Raw genomic sequence first — 14,017 nt, 5'->3', positions numbered from 1 at the left:
CCTCTATCGCCTGTGGGCTTGCAACCGTGAGCAGTAACGCTATTTTCCTTGCTTCTGGCATCATACCGAACCCGATGGCGGCAATGTAGAGTTCAAATTGTTGTTTGAAAGTCCGCCAATTGCAGTCGACATTCCCCGTGAGTTTCAAACCCTCCGGTGGCTTCAAATTCTCCATGTCGCATTTCACAATATTCAGCAGATATTACCACTTCTGGTACCATGTTATGTTCATAAATAAATAGATGTTTTCATTATGAACAGCTAGCTTGAGCTAGTCATTTATTCAGCCATGTGGACTAGTGTACAGGCATCCATCTTGACTACTGCCTTGTGGGTAGCCCCTTACTAAACATACAGCTCCACCTAGTGTACCATTCTAGAATGACATGTTACTGATCATTACACTTTGGTATGTTATTTCACGGGGGGGGGGGAAGTGCCTGAATTGTAAGATGTGATGTGACTACCATGTGATGAAACAGTATTTAATTTATTTTGTCACCATGAGGCAGTTCATGTTCATATATTCAGGGCTGTTTTGGAGTTGTTGGCTTTCAGTTGAATAGTCAGCCTTTTTTGGGGTGCTGAGTCAGCTGCTCTGGAGTTTTTTTGTGTTGTTTTCTAATTGATGTGGGGTTTTTTTTCCTAGACTCCCCCAGCAACCATTTTCAAATTAGAAATGCAAATGGACAAGCAGGTCTGGACTTTACAATGGGCGGAACGCAGAGTCTGAGAAATCCAAGTACAAAAATGCGAGAGGATGCAAACATGAGATGGGTAGAATAGGAAGGGAGACAGAGAAGCAAAAATATTAGGGGAAAATAAATTAGAAGTGTGTTGCAATATATTTTAACCTGGCATCAGAATATGCTGCAACTCCATTTTGCTGGAAGTGATCTGATTGAGTTGACAGACCTTCGTAGGTGCTGACCTGAACCCAAGTTCAAGCTATGGGTCCAATTCTGTGCAAGATCATCAAGCATTCGGTGTCTTAACTGCAAACATATAGCAATACTTACCTTAAATCATTTTGATTTTAAAAAAAATATATGGACTTAACGGTTTCTTTTTGTAGATTTTTTAAAAAATCAGTGCTGTTACCACAGTTTTCCTGCTACATGTGTAATTTTCTATTTTGAGAGTACATCTATGTTACACTGCCTGTGTGTGGAAGGACTGTCTGAAAAGTGTCAAAAACAATGCAGAGGCTTTTGGTTTAAAATTGCCATCATCCCAGTATCAAACCTGTATGATACAGCTCACTGTAACTGGCATCGCTGTCCACTTCACACACCAGGAGCAGAGAGTGGCCTGCCTTACGAAGACTGCGTTGTACACTGTTCCGGGTACTGGGCCAGTATATAGATTGTGTCAATCAACGCAGTTTTGGCTTCACATCAGTACAAGCCGTGCAGCATAATTCAGGTGTAAAGTCAGCCAAAACTTGTTGCGTCAGCTTCACAGTTGCAAAGAAAAGCTTAAAAAGTCGGGACACCAGACTTAATTTTTGCATTGTTGAATGTCAGCAGAGAATTTGCAGGACAGTCAGATCTCAGCTGCCATTCACAATCTCTGGGTGAGCAGAGATATGTGCAGGTGTGCAAACACGTATCCTCAGGCCTCCATTTTCCCTGGCCAGCGAGTGGCAGGGAAGCCATGGCTGGATCTGAAACAGAAAATGCAGCACGCACTCAGCAAGTCAGGCGCAGAGAAGCAAAGTGAACATTTCAGGCGTGCCCTTGTTTCTACCTGAAGTGTCTGCCTTGCTGAGTATTTCCAGCATTTATGTTTCAGGTTTCCAGTATCTAAAGCATTTTGTTTTTTCTTCTGTTCCACCAGCTGGCCTGCTGTCACTCTAGGCAGCTTCTGGGTCTCGGAATCTGTATCTTCACAGCACTCTTAGACTTGTGTATGGGCATGAGCATATAACAGGAAATGAAAGGAATGTAGACGCCTACCAGGAATCTGACACATCAAATAGGACAGCAAATGCTAAGATGTTCAGTACAGTCTTCCACAATACTGACTAACATACCAGAGCTGCTACTTTTACCTCCACTACTTAATCTTTCTGAACAGCACTCAGTTAGTCTATTTGTATTCGGCCGTCTTGAGGGAGCAGTTCAGGCTGGTGGATTGCCCCGGAGCAATCTCACTTGTTCTCATTCTGTGTGTGTGTTATACAGCGGCGACTCTTGTGACCCTCACTGACCCCGTGAGATGGCTGTTCTACACACTGCAGGGGGAGCTTTGCATTAAATCTCTGGGGAAGTGGGTTACAGAATGGCAGCAGACAATGTGTTTCTTTGTTGTAACAGTACCTGTTTGAACAAACTCGAGACCATAAAACAAGCTGGGAAGCTGAGGGTGCCTTTGTCTCCAGAGCTTCACCTGTGGCAGGAAAGGCTATATAATCCGAATACTTAGCAATTAATCATTCTGGTATTGATGTGTCCAGAGGGCATGTTTGGACTGCTAGAAATGCTTATTTTAAGCCAGTAAAAACAGACTGCTTCCCCATATCCGTTTGATGCCTGAGGCAGAGATAAGTCAAATTTGACATTTTTAAAATAGGGGACTCGCACAGCCATAACTTATTAGCTCCTTTGCTAAGTGCCCCACAGAACAAACATGGCTGTCATTGGAAGCTGCATGAATGAAATCCTTTTATTTCTGCAAATAATTAGCATTAATTGGTCTTATTAACTGCACACACTGAAACCTGAAACATGTCAAACATTCCATGAAAATTGCAAATGTCCAATTAATAGTATGTTTTGACTTTCAAATCAGTTTTGCATTGCAAATCGTTTCATGATTGTCTAATCATCCCTGAGGCAACAAAACAAATGTGAGGTGATCAGATTGCACAAGCCCATGCCAATCTGAACTTTATTCAGGAATAATTCATCTTGTATGAACTCTCATTCTATGGTCGCAACACTACAATTACATTTTTGCAGAAGCATTTTTACTTTGTTGTTGCAAAGTTCTCAAATTTTCTTTGTGTTAGGCCTTCCTGGGCCACGATTTGTTGCTAATGATGCTCTGTGACTGGTTGTGAAGTGTTGCCAGGTTGGTATACTTTTTTTTCCCTCCCTCTCCAACGGAAGGGCATTTTTTGATACCTGCCTGAGACTGGGATCATGTCACATAGGGCACGAACTTACACTCCCATCACTCTGGTGCCCCTGCCCTCACCCCACCCTTCCCCCAAGGTACAGGAAACTTTTTTTTATCCGGCACCGACGGGACCGACGTGGTGCCGGTTCATCAAAAATTCCAGATAACCGAAAGCTATAGTAAAAGATACGGAGAGCTGAGAGTTCCGTATAAAGCAACAAACCCTGTTGCTTAGCAACAGGTTCAGAACAATGGCCACAAGTTCCAAGCATCTCTGTAGCTTAGCAACAGCTGCAGCCACACCCTTGCACAGCAACAGATCGAGGAAGGCAGAAGTAAAACTTACCTGAACCTACTCCTGAATTTTGCCGGTTAACCGAGATTTCCGGTTATTTAGGTGCCGGTAAATCGAAAGTTTCCTGTAGCACCAATATCCTCGCTGTCCTCCCCTCCACTACGTATGGGGCATTCCACCAAAAGGTATCTTCAATAAAGACCATTGCATTGTGGTTGATCTGCTAGGGATGCCGCCACTGAGCTGCATAGCAAATTTTCTTTCCTTCCCCCCCGATGGAGTCGTATGGTATCCTGTCACCTCAATCATCTAAAGTCCATGTGTTGAGGGCATGCGTCTGTGATCACTCTGATGTCGAACTCCAAACCATCATCAACACCTTCACCGAAGCATACGAGAGCATGGGCCTTACACTAAACAGCCGTAAGACTAAGGTCCTCTACCAACCTGCCCCCAACAAACAGTACTGCCCCCCTTGGACAACGTGAACCACTTTCCATACCTCGGGAGCTGACTGTCAACAAGGGCAGACATCAATGACGACGTCCAACATTGCCTTCAGTGTGCCAGTGCAGCCTTCGGTCGCCTGAGGAAGAGTGTTTGAAGACCAGGACCTCAAACTCGGCACTAAGCTCAATGTCTACAGAGCAGCAGTGATACCTGCCCTGCTGTATGCCTCAGATACATGGACCATGTACAGCAGGCACCTCAAAGCACTGGAGAGGTACCACCAATGCTGCCTCTGCAAGATCCTGCAAATCCATTGGCAGGATAGGCACACCGACATCAGTGTTCTCGCTCAGGCCAACATCTCCAGCTTCGAAGCTTTGACCACGCTCGATCAGCTCCGATGGATGGGTCACATCGTCCGCATGCCCGATACGAGACTCCCAAAACAAGTGCTCTACTCGGAGCTCTGACACGGCAAGACAGCCCCAGGTGGGCAGAGGAAACGCTTCAAGGACACCCTCAAAGCCTCCTTGAAAAAGTGCAATAGCCCAACTGACACCTGGGAATCCCTGGCCCAAGACCGCACAAAGTGGAGGAGAAGCATTCGGGAAGGCGCCGAGCACCTCCAGTCTCTTCGCCGGGAGCAAGCGGAAGCCAAGCGCAGGCAGTGCAAGGAGCGCACATCAACCCAAGCATCCCACCCACCCGCCCCTTCAACCACTGTCTGCCCCACCTATGACAGGGACTGTAGGTCCCGCATTGGACTCATTAGTCACCTGAGAACTCATTTTTAACGTGGAAGCAAGTCATCCTCGGTTCCAAGGGACTGCCTAAGAAGAAAGGTTGAGGGCAGGATTATACTCTGCTTTCATACACTCATGTTTGACTATCGCTCATTGTCCAGGCTCACACAAGAAGAATGGTCACTTTGGTGTGACACAGGAGTGTTTCTGGTGCAGGTACAGCAAAGGGGCTAAAAAATGTGACTTTTTTTTTTACAAAGCACACATATATGAATAGCTCAAATGCCTACCTGCCTTTTAAAAAAATGAAGTATTCTGTTGAACTGTTTGCAGTGTTTCCCACTCTAGTACCATCCCCCAGTGCCGTATACTGAGGTCTCCATTGATGATGATGGGTCATGTTCAGTTCCCCCATTCAGCTTAAGGTTTAATCTCAGCCATTGCACTCTGAGGAGATGCTGAGTAGAGGGAGTGGTACGGTCTTGCACATCTCCTGGCAGCGAGTCAAACTTTAAATTTTGCTCCAAAGTTCACATGGTAGAACTAACCTGTTGGTCACTATCAGTCTGTGAAGGTTAGCGAATGTTGTGGCAACATGGACATGTTCCTTAAAACAGGACTAAAAGACTTGGTTAAATGTTTCATTATAAGCTGGATTCAAATGGCAATGATATCTTATTTGAAAGGCACATTCAGAGACACACTGTAAAATAACTGTTATTTAAAAGTATTCCTCCTCCGTGTACCTGCGTTTGCACTTTCCTTTGTAACAAAAAAGAACCTATGGTATGGCTAGCAACTCGTAAAAAGCAAGCTGCTGCCGTTTTTGTTTGTTGTTTCAGCTGAGAGAATCCTCCAATCCTCCTGCAGTGTGTTCAACAAGACACTTAGGGACTAGTCTTTGACTGTTGGCAAGTTTGACAAGATAATGAGACAGGAGGAACATTTTGCATCTCACTGAGAGTAACTCTTTTTGACTCCACTGCACTGCACAGTTGGAGCTTTAAAGGTTTGCAGTGCAGCAGATCAGGATGGGAACTGGGCCCGACAAACTCGCACACCGTGGAGACATCACGGGGTCGATTTTAACTCAGCCGTGAGGTGGGCTTTGAGGCATGTGGGGGGTTAAAATCGCAAAAACTGGGGGTCGGGACCCCCCCCCGCCTGGTTCCCGACCCCGAGCCATTTTAACCCAGGCGTGTCTGATGGCCCCGAATCAGTCCCGCCTCCAACAGGCGGGACTGGTCTTTAAGGCCCTTAATCAGCAATAATTGGCCTTTATAATGCCATTTTAACAGGCCCTTGCATTTTTAACCCTTTTCTCACGTAAAACACTCCTGGTGGGGATCACACCTGTGAAACCTGGTGTGAACACTATTGGCTTGCTGACTATCAGCTGCAGGTCAACCAGTAAAGAGGAGATTTGATCAGTCATCATTTGCAGGTGGCAGGACTTTGTTGTTTCAGGCCTGGGGCAACTTTTACCAGGCTTAACCACACCTGTGGAAGGTTGGAGCCTCACACACATCTCCAGTGTGAACTCCTGGGAAACCCCTCTCGCCACCCTCACTCAGCACTTCCTCAGCGGAGACATATGCCAGAAGCATGGGAGCCATTTTTCTCCTTCCCTTCTTGGCATTAGGTGAGCTCGAACACCAGCTGCGGCACCAGCAGACCCAGGAACAACAGCAGCAACAGCAGCAGCAACAGGAGCGCCAGGCTGCTGCTCACCCACCTGAAGCTGCACAGGCCAGAAGGGGCCAGCACTTGGAAGTGGCTTGAGAGCACCTTGCTGCACATCAGGGGGCCATGGGGACCCGTATCTGCACTGGCAGTCCTACTCAGAAGGACTTCCATGAAGGTCTGGTTTCTCTGTTCAATAGATGCCCATCGCTCCTCAAGAGATGTCATTCTATTATGAACACTCACCATGTTTTCCATACCCTGGCAACTAAGCTCCTTCATGGCCATAGTGATGCGTTCATGTGCCAATGACTCCACAAAGGCTCTGCTCATGTTCGCTATGGACTCCCCCATTCGCTCCACACTCACATCGACCCTGGAGACAAAACCTGCCAGAGACTCCTGCATCTGTTCCTGGAGTTCCAGCCCCGCTGATCTTATCGATAGACCCAGAGGCAGAGGGTCAACATGCAGCTGAGCCGAGCTGGCAGAGTCCTGCGCCCTCCGACTAGCACTCTCCACTGCTGTCCCCGTCTCCACAATCTGCTGATGCTCACTTGTGAGCTGTGATACACCAGGTGACAACACTACTCTGTGTCCCGAAGGTCCCACCGAGGTGTGAGTGTCTGCGCTGGTGCTGGGTGCGCTGAATTCTGCTGATGCTGCGCCCTCAGAGGTTGCAGATTCCTCTGAGGAGTCTGGAAGCTCAGGCTCTTCCTCCTGGACAGTGGGGACGGGGGTTCTCGATGGTCCTGTGGGGGAGTAAAGGAAAGAGTTAGAGATGTGAGGTCAAGGTTACATGCACATTGCATATTGCAGATGATCATAGGTCCATCTGTTATAGCTTCAGAATCATTATCAGCGACTCATGCAATGTCAATGAGAGAGATGGAAAACTATTCTGTCACCAGCTTGCTGTGATGCACCCGTCTGTCCGCCCCCCACTTGTGCCTCATCCTCCAGTCCTACGATTTCCAGGACCATCTCCTCCCAGGGGGTGAGGTGGGCTACTGATGGTGGCCCTCCTCCTGTCCGCGCTCATTCTCTTTTATTGTGAGCTCTCTTTTCCTGCAATGAAGGAGACAAGTGGAGTTTGAGTGAGAATGAAGGAGTGAGTGTAGAGAATCCATAGCATAGATGCTTAGAAGGAGACAAAGATGGAGTGAGGTGGCAAGACCAAGGGCCCTCCCTGTGTGTTGTTAGTTGTTTTCATAGCATCAGAGTGATAGGGAGTGTGAGGGCTGCATAGTCAAATAGTTAGGTGAATGTGAGCATAGAGAGAGAGGGAATGGGTAAGGGTGCATGAATGTCAGTGTCAAGTGGGATGTGGAGGAAGAGATTGCTAAAGCTGAGTGCTGGTGAGGAGATGCAATGGAGATCAGATTGAGAGTGTTGGGAACTTCATACTCACTTTTTCAGTGTGCTGAAGGTCATGATATCTCTTCCTGCACTGTATCCAGGTTCTGTGGGTAGCCGATAAGGAATTGACCTCTTCTGCCACTTGCAGCCACGCAGCCTTTGTCTTGCTGGGGATGCATCTTCCTCCCTGATGAAGGGAAGAGCACCTCCTTGTGAGCTCTTGCTCCCTCCACTAAAGCCTGCAGGGCAACGTCGTCAAAACGGGGTGCAGACCTCGGTCTTTCTCTTGCCATTCTGCTTCCAGCTCAGTGTATCAGCAAATGCCAAAAGGTTGGCAGCCTGCAGAAGAAGCAAGGCTTGTTGCAGACCCTAAATGCAGCAGCAATAATGACGTCATATTATGTGACTTTCTGACAGGAAATACTAATTTGCCAAGGGTTCCCACATGTTGGAAATCAATTGGCCAATTGAGTTAAAATTGCATCAATCTCACACACCCATTTAGATTCGTGTGGGAAACACCAAATTCGGGGAACCCGACAATTCCCCACACCTGAGTTAAAATCGAACCCCACTTGTCCCTCGGTATCTTGTGTTGTCAATGCTTGCTGTAGATTGTAGGGAAGGAAATACAGGTTCTTCGACTCCGACTTGGCTCATAAAGCAAAGTAGAACAATGTACAGATTCTGAGAGTGTGTGCAAGTGAAAACACTTGTAAATTAGACCTCACTGAACTTAGACTGAAAAGTCACTCAGAGTGACTTATTTTTATGTTTGTGTTTGTTTCAGGTTAAAATACAAAGATACAGTGGTCCTGTTCTGGTCTTATTGATCTTAAAACAAATGAGGTGCTACATTTTCCAAGGCACTTTCATATTGTGCTTCAAGGGGATTGCAATTGAGGCAGGGATCCATGATTTCTGAGCCCTTCTTTCCTTTTGCAAGTGATTATGGATCCTTTTAGAGAGCGAAAGAAAGAAAGACTTGCATTAATATAGCGGCTTTTATGACCTCAGGACGTTCCAAAGCGCTTTACAACCAATGAAGTACCTTTGAAGTATAGTCATTGTTGCAACATAGGAAACGTGGCAACCAATTTGTGCACAGCAAGCTCCCACAAACAGCAATGTGATCATGACCAGATCATCTGTTTTAGTGATGCTGATTGAGGGACAAATATTGGCCAGGACACTGGGGATAACTCTACTGCTCCTCTTCGAAATAGTGCCATGGGATCTTTTACATCCACCTGAGAGAGCAGACAGGGCCTTGGTTTAATGTCTCATCCGAAAGACAGCACCTCTGACAATGCAGCACCTCCTCAGTACTGCACTGAAGTGTCAGCCTAGACTTTTGTGCTCAAGTCCCTGTGGGACTTAAACCCGCAGCCTTTTGAATCAGAGGCGAGAGTACTACCAACTGAGCCATGGCTGATGAGGCCAGTGAGAAACTTATTTTCTTCATTACCAACCACCACTCTCAGTACCCAGGAGAAATCCGTTTTTGGACATCGCTGGAAGTGCAGATTTTGACTTTGTTGTTTTGTTAGGTATTGCAGGTACTGGGAGTCCGTGCTCCTGCCATCCATTAGCACACTGCCAATGTAAAGGTTTCTCCAGTTAAATGATTTTGGGCAGTTTCTATCCTGCCTCTAGTGGGCATGGGCCTTCAGCATAAAACTGTCCCTAATTTGGCACAAATTGGCAACGTCACTCCAACAGATCTGAGATGGTTGGTGTCGGAGCGGAAAAATGACACACTGGGGCAGCAGGTGAAACTCTTTTGAGGTTGGAATTGAGGCACGTGTTTAGGTAGGTTTGAGGGAGCTTTGTTCTGTATCTAGCTGTGCTTTATCTGACCTGGGGATGATTGACGTTGACACTGGATGATGTCAAATGGAATCTGACATCTCTCACCTTAATGAGCACAAGATAAGTGTTTTAAGAGTTAATAACGTGGCTCATTATTTGTTGTAAGACTCCTTCCTGGTAGTTCTCTCACTGTGTGCAGGTGAAAACACGTTTAAAATAGATTCCCAGATTGAAGATCTTTATTGTAATAGTTGTAAGCTGTTCGAACTGTGGAACTGCTCGGCTCCATCGATCAGTCCTTTTAAATCCAAACTTGCGGCCACCCAAAAGCCACTTTTTGATTTGCCTCAACTTTTCTTTCTGCTTCAACCTTGGTGATGACCTGTGCTTATTGGCCTTGACCTATCGCTCGCTTTCTGAACCTAGAAACAAAAGGAGGCAATTTATCTATTGCAGTTCAAGCAGCTGTGTCTTTTCTTGTAGGTGGGAGTGGAATTCTAAGAGCAGAAGAGGATTCTGGTACAGAAGCAGATGACGAGACGCATCTCACCTTCTACTCGGAACATAGAGGCAGGCGAAGAAGCAAAGGTAATTAGATATTTAACGTGACTCAGCGACCTCGTGAATTTGCGCTCAGAAATGAGAGTGGTGGTCAAATTCCTGATTTTAGTTTGATCGAGCAGGATTAAGAGTGCAGCAAATTTTCATTTCAGCCAAATGTCATTGGCAGCTGCCTGCCATGAAAAAAAAATCACTGTTTCTATCTCAGAGTGGAGCACGTCTTTTAAAATGGAGAAATTCAACATTAGCAAATTGCAGAATTGTCCTGTCATTTCCATCAAATGTATGGCAGATGATTTGTGGGAAGCAAGGAACAAATATGTGTCGAGGTTTTTTCAGCAGTTTATGCTGAAATATGCAGAATCTTCACTTAAAGTGAATATTTACACAGATGCTGGTGCTGTCATAACATTTTCAAAGCTGGTTTGAACCCATGTTAAATAACTTGTCACTCAACATTGTTACTTTAATATTAACTGAGGAAATTAATTCTACAATGATGTTGAGTTGGCCCCAGAAGAGCTGCAATGGGCCTTAAAGGAAAAGCTGAAGGAAGACCAGAAGAGAGAAGGGAAATTGTGAAGGTTGGAGATGGAGGACAAATACACTGATGTTACTTGTAAGCGCCGAGTTTCCTTGTTCCTCATCTCTTCAGAGCTTCAAATTAACTGGTTGCTGGCTAGTTGGGAGAGTGAAATTTCCCAGACCTAACATGCGTCACCACACTTATAATGCACTCTACAGTTTTCACTTACTGTGATAAAGGTGCCATTTTACTCTCCCTTGGCCTTGTCCTAGTTTTCTCTTGGGGCTAGACTGTGTTTCCTAACATCCAGAATGACGACACTCTATTCAAGAAATAGACCTTCAAATTCCAAGGCCCTTTTCAGCCGTTTACAGTTTCCCTGGGAGTTCAGCTGATCTCCCACCGAATTCCAAGGCCCTAATGCTTATTAAATGTCTACTTGCAAAACAAAAAGTTACATTTTCATTCCTTCAGTGGAAAAGCAAATGGCCTCTGGCTCGCTGAATCTAAAATTGCATCCCACAGCACTAATTTGGTAAACGTGCTGGCCAATGAAACGGACAGATAGGAAGGTCCTAGGTTCAATCACTGCTCTGTGCTGGGGTTTCTATTCTCGGTCAGTGCTACAAATGGGGAGGGAACGAGAAAAAAACATCAGTCAGGGTTCCTGCTGCTGATATTTGGGTAAAGGTACCAGAGAGTGACAGGTGCCCATTTCACTGCACAAGTTAGAGCCTTCAGGAGTGATGGGGAGAAAACTGTCCTCATTCAAATCCCATAGCACATGCACTTCCAACAGGAGTCAATGGACAGTGACCCATACTGGCAACCTTAATTGATTTGCTCCTCCCTAACTCAGATGCATTGAGACCATTAAAAATACCCCAACTGTGACCCTGGCTGCAATCATTCAGTACAGACTGGGGAACAAATCTGGGACCTTCCTGGCCTGTATGGCTCAGCTGTTCACTGAATCAACTCACTGAGCCATCTTGCTTAACTTGCATGCTTTTCAACAGATGGAAGCTTGGCATTGACTTATTTGGGGTCTGATTTACTCTTTGAATGACAGTTGGAAACTGAGCCAGTTGTCAGTGGCAGATTATCCTATCCATTTATGCAGATGCTTCAGTGCTTAATGCTCACATGAATACCAAGTATTCACATCACAACTTGAACCAGCGGTGATCCACTTGTAGAATTTGAGGCCCTACTTGATGGCAATTAGCTTGAAGTAGCCATTTGCCCTGGAGTAACCTCAATGCATTTAAAATTATCGGCCTGAAAATAAATTGTTCACAGGAATCACCGAGGTGGAAGCTACATCTAAGGTGATCTGAATTAAGTTTGAAAGGTGAGATTCATGCACTCTTTGAAATGTGTATTAATGTGCAAACATTAAACATTATTGTCACAACAAGCCATGCTTCAGTGCTGCCTGTCCTGTAGCTACCCAGGGAGCAAAAATGAGCAGATTATTACAAATGAGTCAACTACCAAATAGATTGTTTGTGCCTACAACTACAAAAGAAAAGACACATTTTTTATTCATCATCACTAAGATGCACATGTAGAAAATAAAAGCCCTTCCTTGTTCATTCCTTGACCTCCATTCATGAGGTCTCTGAATTTCCATGAGATTGTGACCATGTTCCTTAATCCCAGACCACTGCTGATGTTCTCCGCAATGAACTGCCATGAAAGAGATACAGCACTGTTCTGCTTCCCACCTGCAGGAAAATACCAAAGTCTCCACTTGTCCACCTTCTCACTTGGTGAATATCGATCAAACCCTGTGTTCATCCCGCTTGAAGGTACTCCGTGCCAGTGATGCAATATCCAGTGTCACCACATTGCCATTATGATAATTCATTGTTTCAGCTTCTTTTCCATTAAGTCCTTTTTTTTTAATTCTTTTTTGGGACATGACCATTTCTGGCAAAGCCATTATTTATTGTCCATCTCCAGTTCTCCTGAGAAGGAGGTGGTGAGCCTTCCTCTTGAACTGCTGCCCTCCATGCAGTGAAGTAACTCCCACAGTGCTGTTAGGTAGGGAGTTCCAGAAATTTGACCCTGCAGTGATGAAGGAATGGTGATATATGTCCAAATCGGATGCCATGTGATTTAGAGGGGTGCCCATGTGCCTGTTTGGTGGTGGAGGTGCTGCCGAAGAATTCTTTGCGACTTGCTGCAGTACATCCTGTACATAGTAAACACTGCAGCCATGGTACACTGGTGGTGGAAGGAGCGGATGTTTAAAAGAAAGCTGAAGTGCTGATCAAGCATCCTGGATGGTGTCAAAGTTGCTTCAGTGTTGCTGCAGCTACACCCATGCAGGCAAGTGGAGAGTATTCCATCACACTCCTCACTTATATCTTGTAGATGTTGGAGAGGCTTGAGGTAGTCAGAAGGTGAGCCACTCGCCACAGAGTACCCAGCCTCTGACCTGCTCTTGTAGCCAAACCATTTATATGGCTGGTTCAGTTGCGCTTTTGGTCAGTAGTAACCCCCCAAAATATTGATGGTGGATTTAGCAATGGTAATGCCATTGAATGGCAAGGGGTGGTTAGTCTCTCTTGTTGGATATGGTCATTTCCTGGCAATTGTGTGGCATGAATGCTACTTGCAACTTTTGAACCCAGGCCTGGATGTTATTCAGGTCTTGCTATATGCAGGCACGGACTGATTCATTATCTGAGGATTTGCAGATGGAGCTGACCACTGTGCAATCATTAGAGAATAGTCTTACTTCTGAATTTATGATGAAGTGAAGGCCATTGATTAATCAAATAACTAGGGTGGCAGATGGGGCTTTTAACTAATAAGGGGGAGGGAGGGTTCAGGTAAGGGTAAATTTAAGTCTGAAAGGAAAACTCAAGTCTGTCGATCAGAGTAGCGATTTAGGCAAAATCAAGCAGGGACAGAAAGTTTAACAATGGACATTATCAACTAAGGCCACATCAGGGTAAAACAGTAAAATGTTAAAATTAAAAGTGTTATATATGAATGCACGAAGCATTCATAACCAGATAAATTAATCAGTGGCAAAAATAGAGATAAATGGGTTTGACCTAGTAGCCATTATCTGAGACATGGTTGCAGGGTGACCAAAGTTGGGAACTAAATATTTCAGGGACTTGACTTTTAGAAAAGATAGGCAAAATGGAAAAGGAGGCAGGGTAGCCTGATAATAAAGGATGAGATAAAGACAGTAGTGAGAAAGAATCTTAGCCCAGATAATAAGGATGTAGAATCAGTATGGGTGGAGCTTAGAAATAACAAAGGGGAGAAAACACTGGTGGAAATAGTTTATAACACTAATATAGTGTTCGACAGAGTATAAATCAGCAAATTAGAGGAGCATGTAACAAGGGTAATACAATAAAACTGGGGGACTTTAATCTTCATATAGACTGGGTAAACCAAATTGGCAAAAGTAGCTTAGCGGATGAGTTCATGGAATGT

At 45.2% G+C, this 14,017-nt stretch overlaps 1 protein-coding gene across 7 annotated transcripts in view; it reads left to right on the top strand.

The window, feature by feature from the left end:
- Positions 1-14,017, top strand: part of astn2 (astrotactin 2) — a 1,941,856-nt gene that overhangs the window by 689,787 nt on the left and 1,238,052 nt on the right. For all 7 annotated transcript variants that reach the window (XM_085965839.1, XM_085965837.1, XM_085965836.1 and 4 more), the window contains one exon: positions 9,949-10,053. In XM_085965839.1, coding sequence (XP_085821965.1) covers positions 9,949-10,053 — 105 coding nt within the window. The remainder of the gene's footprint in view (positions 1-9,948; positions 10,054-14,017) is intronic.

The sequence above is a fragment of the Somniosus microcephalus genome, chromosome 23 (genome assembly GCF_052327205.1).
Source record: "Somniosus microcephalus isolate GS21.2 chromosome 23, FLI_Smic_1.0, whole genome shotgun sequence".
Taxonomy (NCBI): Eukaryota; Metazoa; Chordata; class Chondrichthyes; order Squaliformes; family Somniosidae; genus Somniosus; species Somniosus microcephalus.
This window is presented reverse-complemented; position numbering and strand designations above follow the sequence as displayed.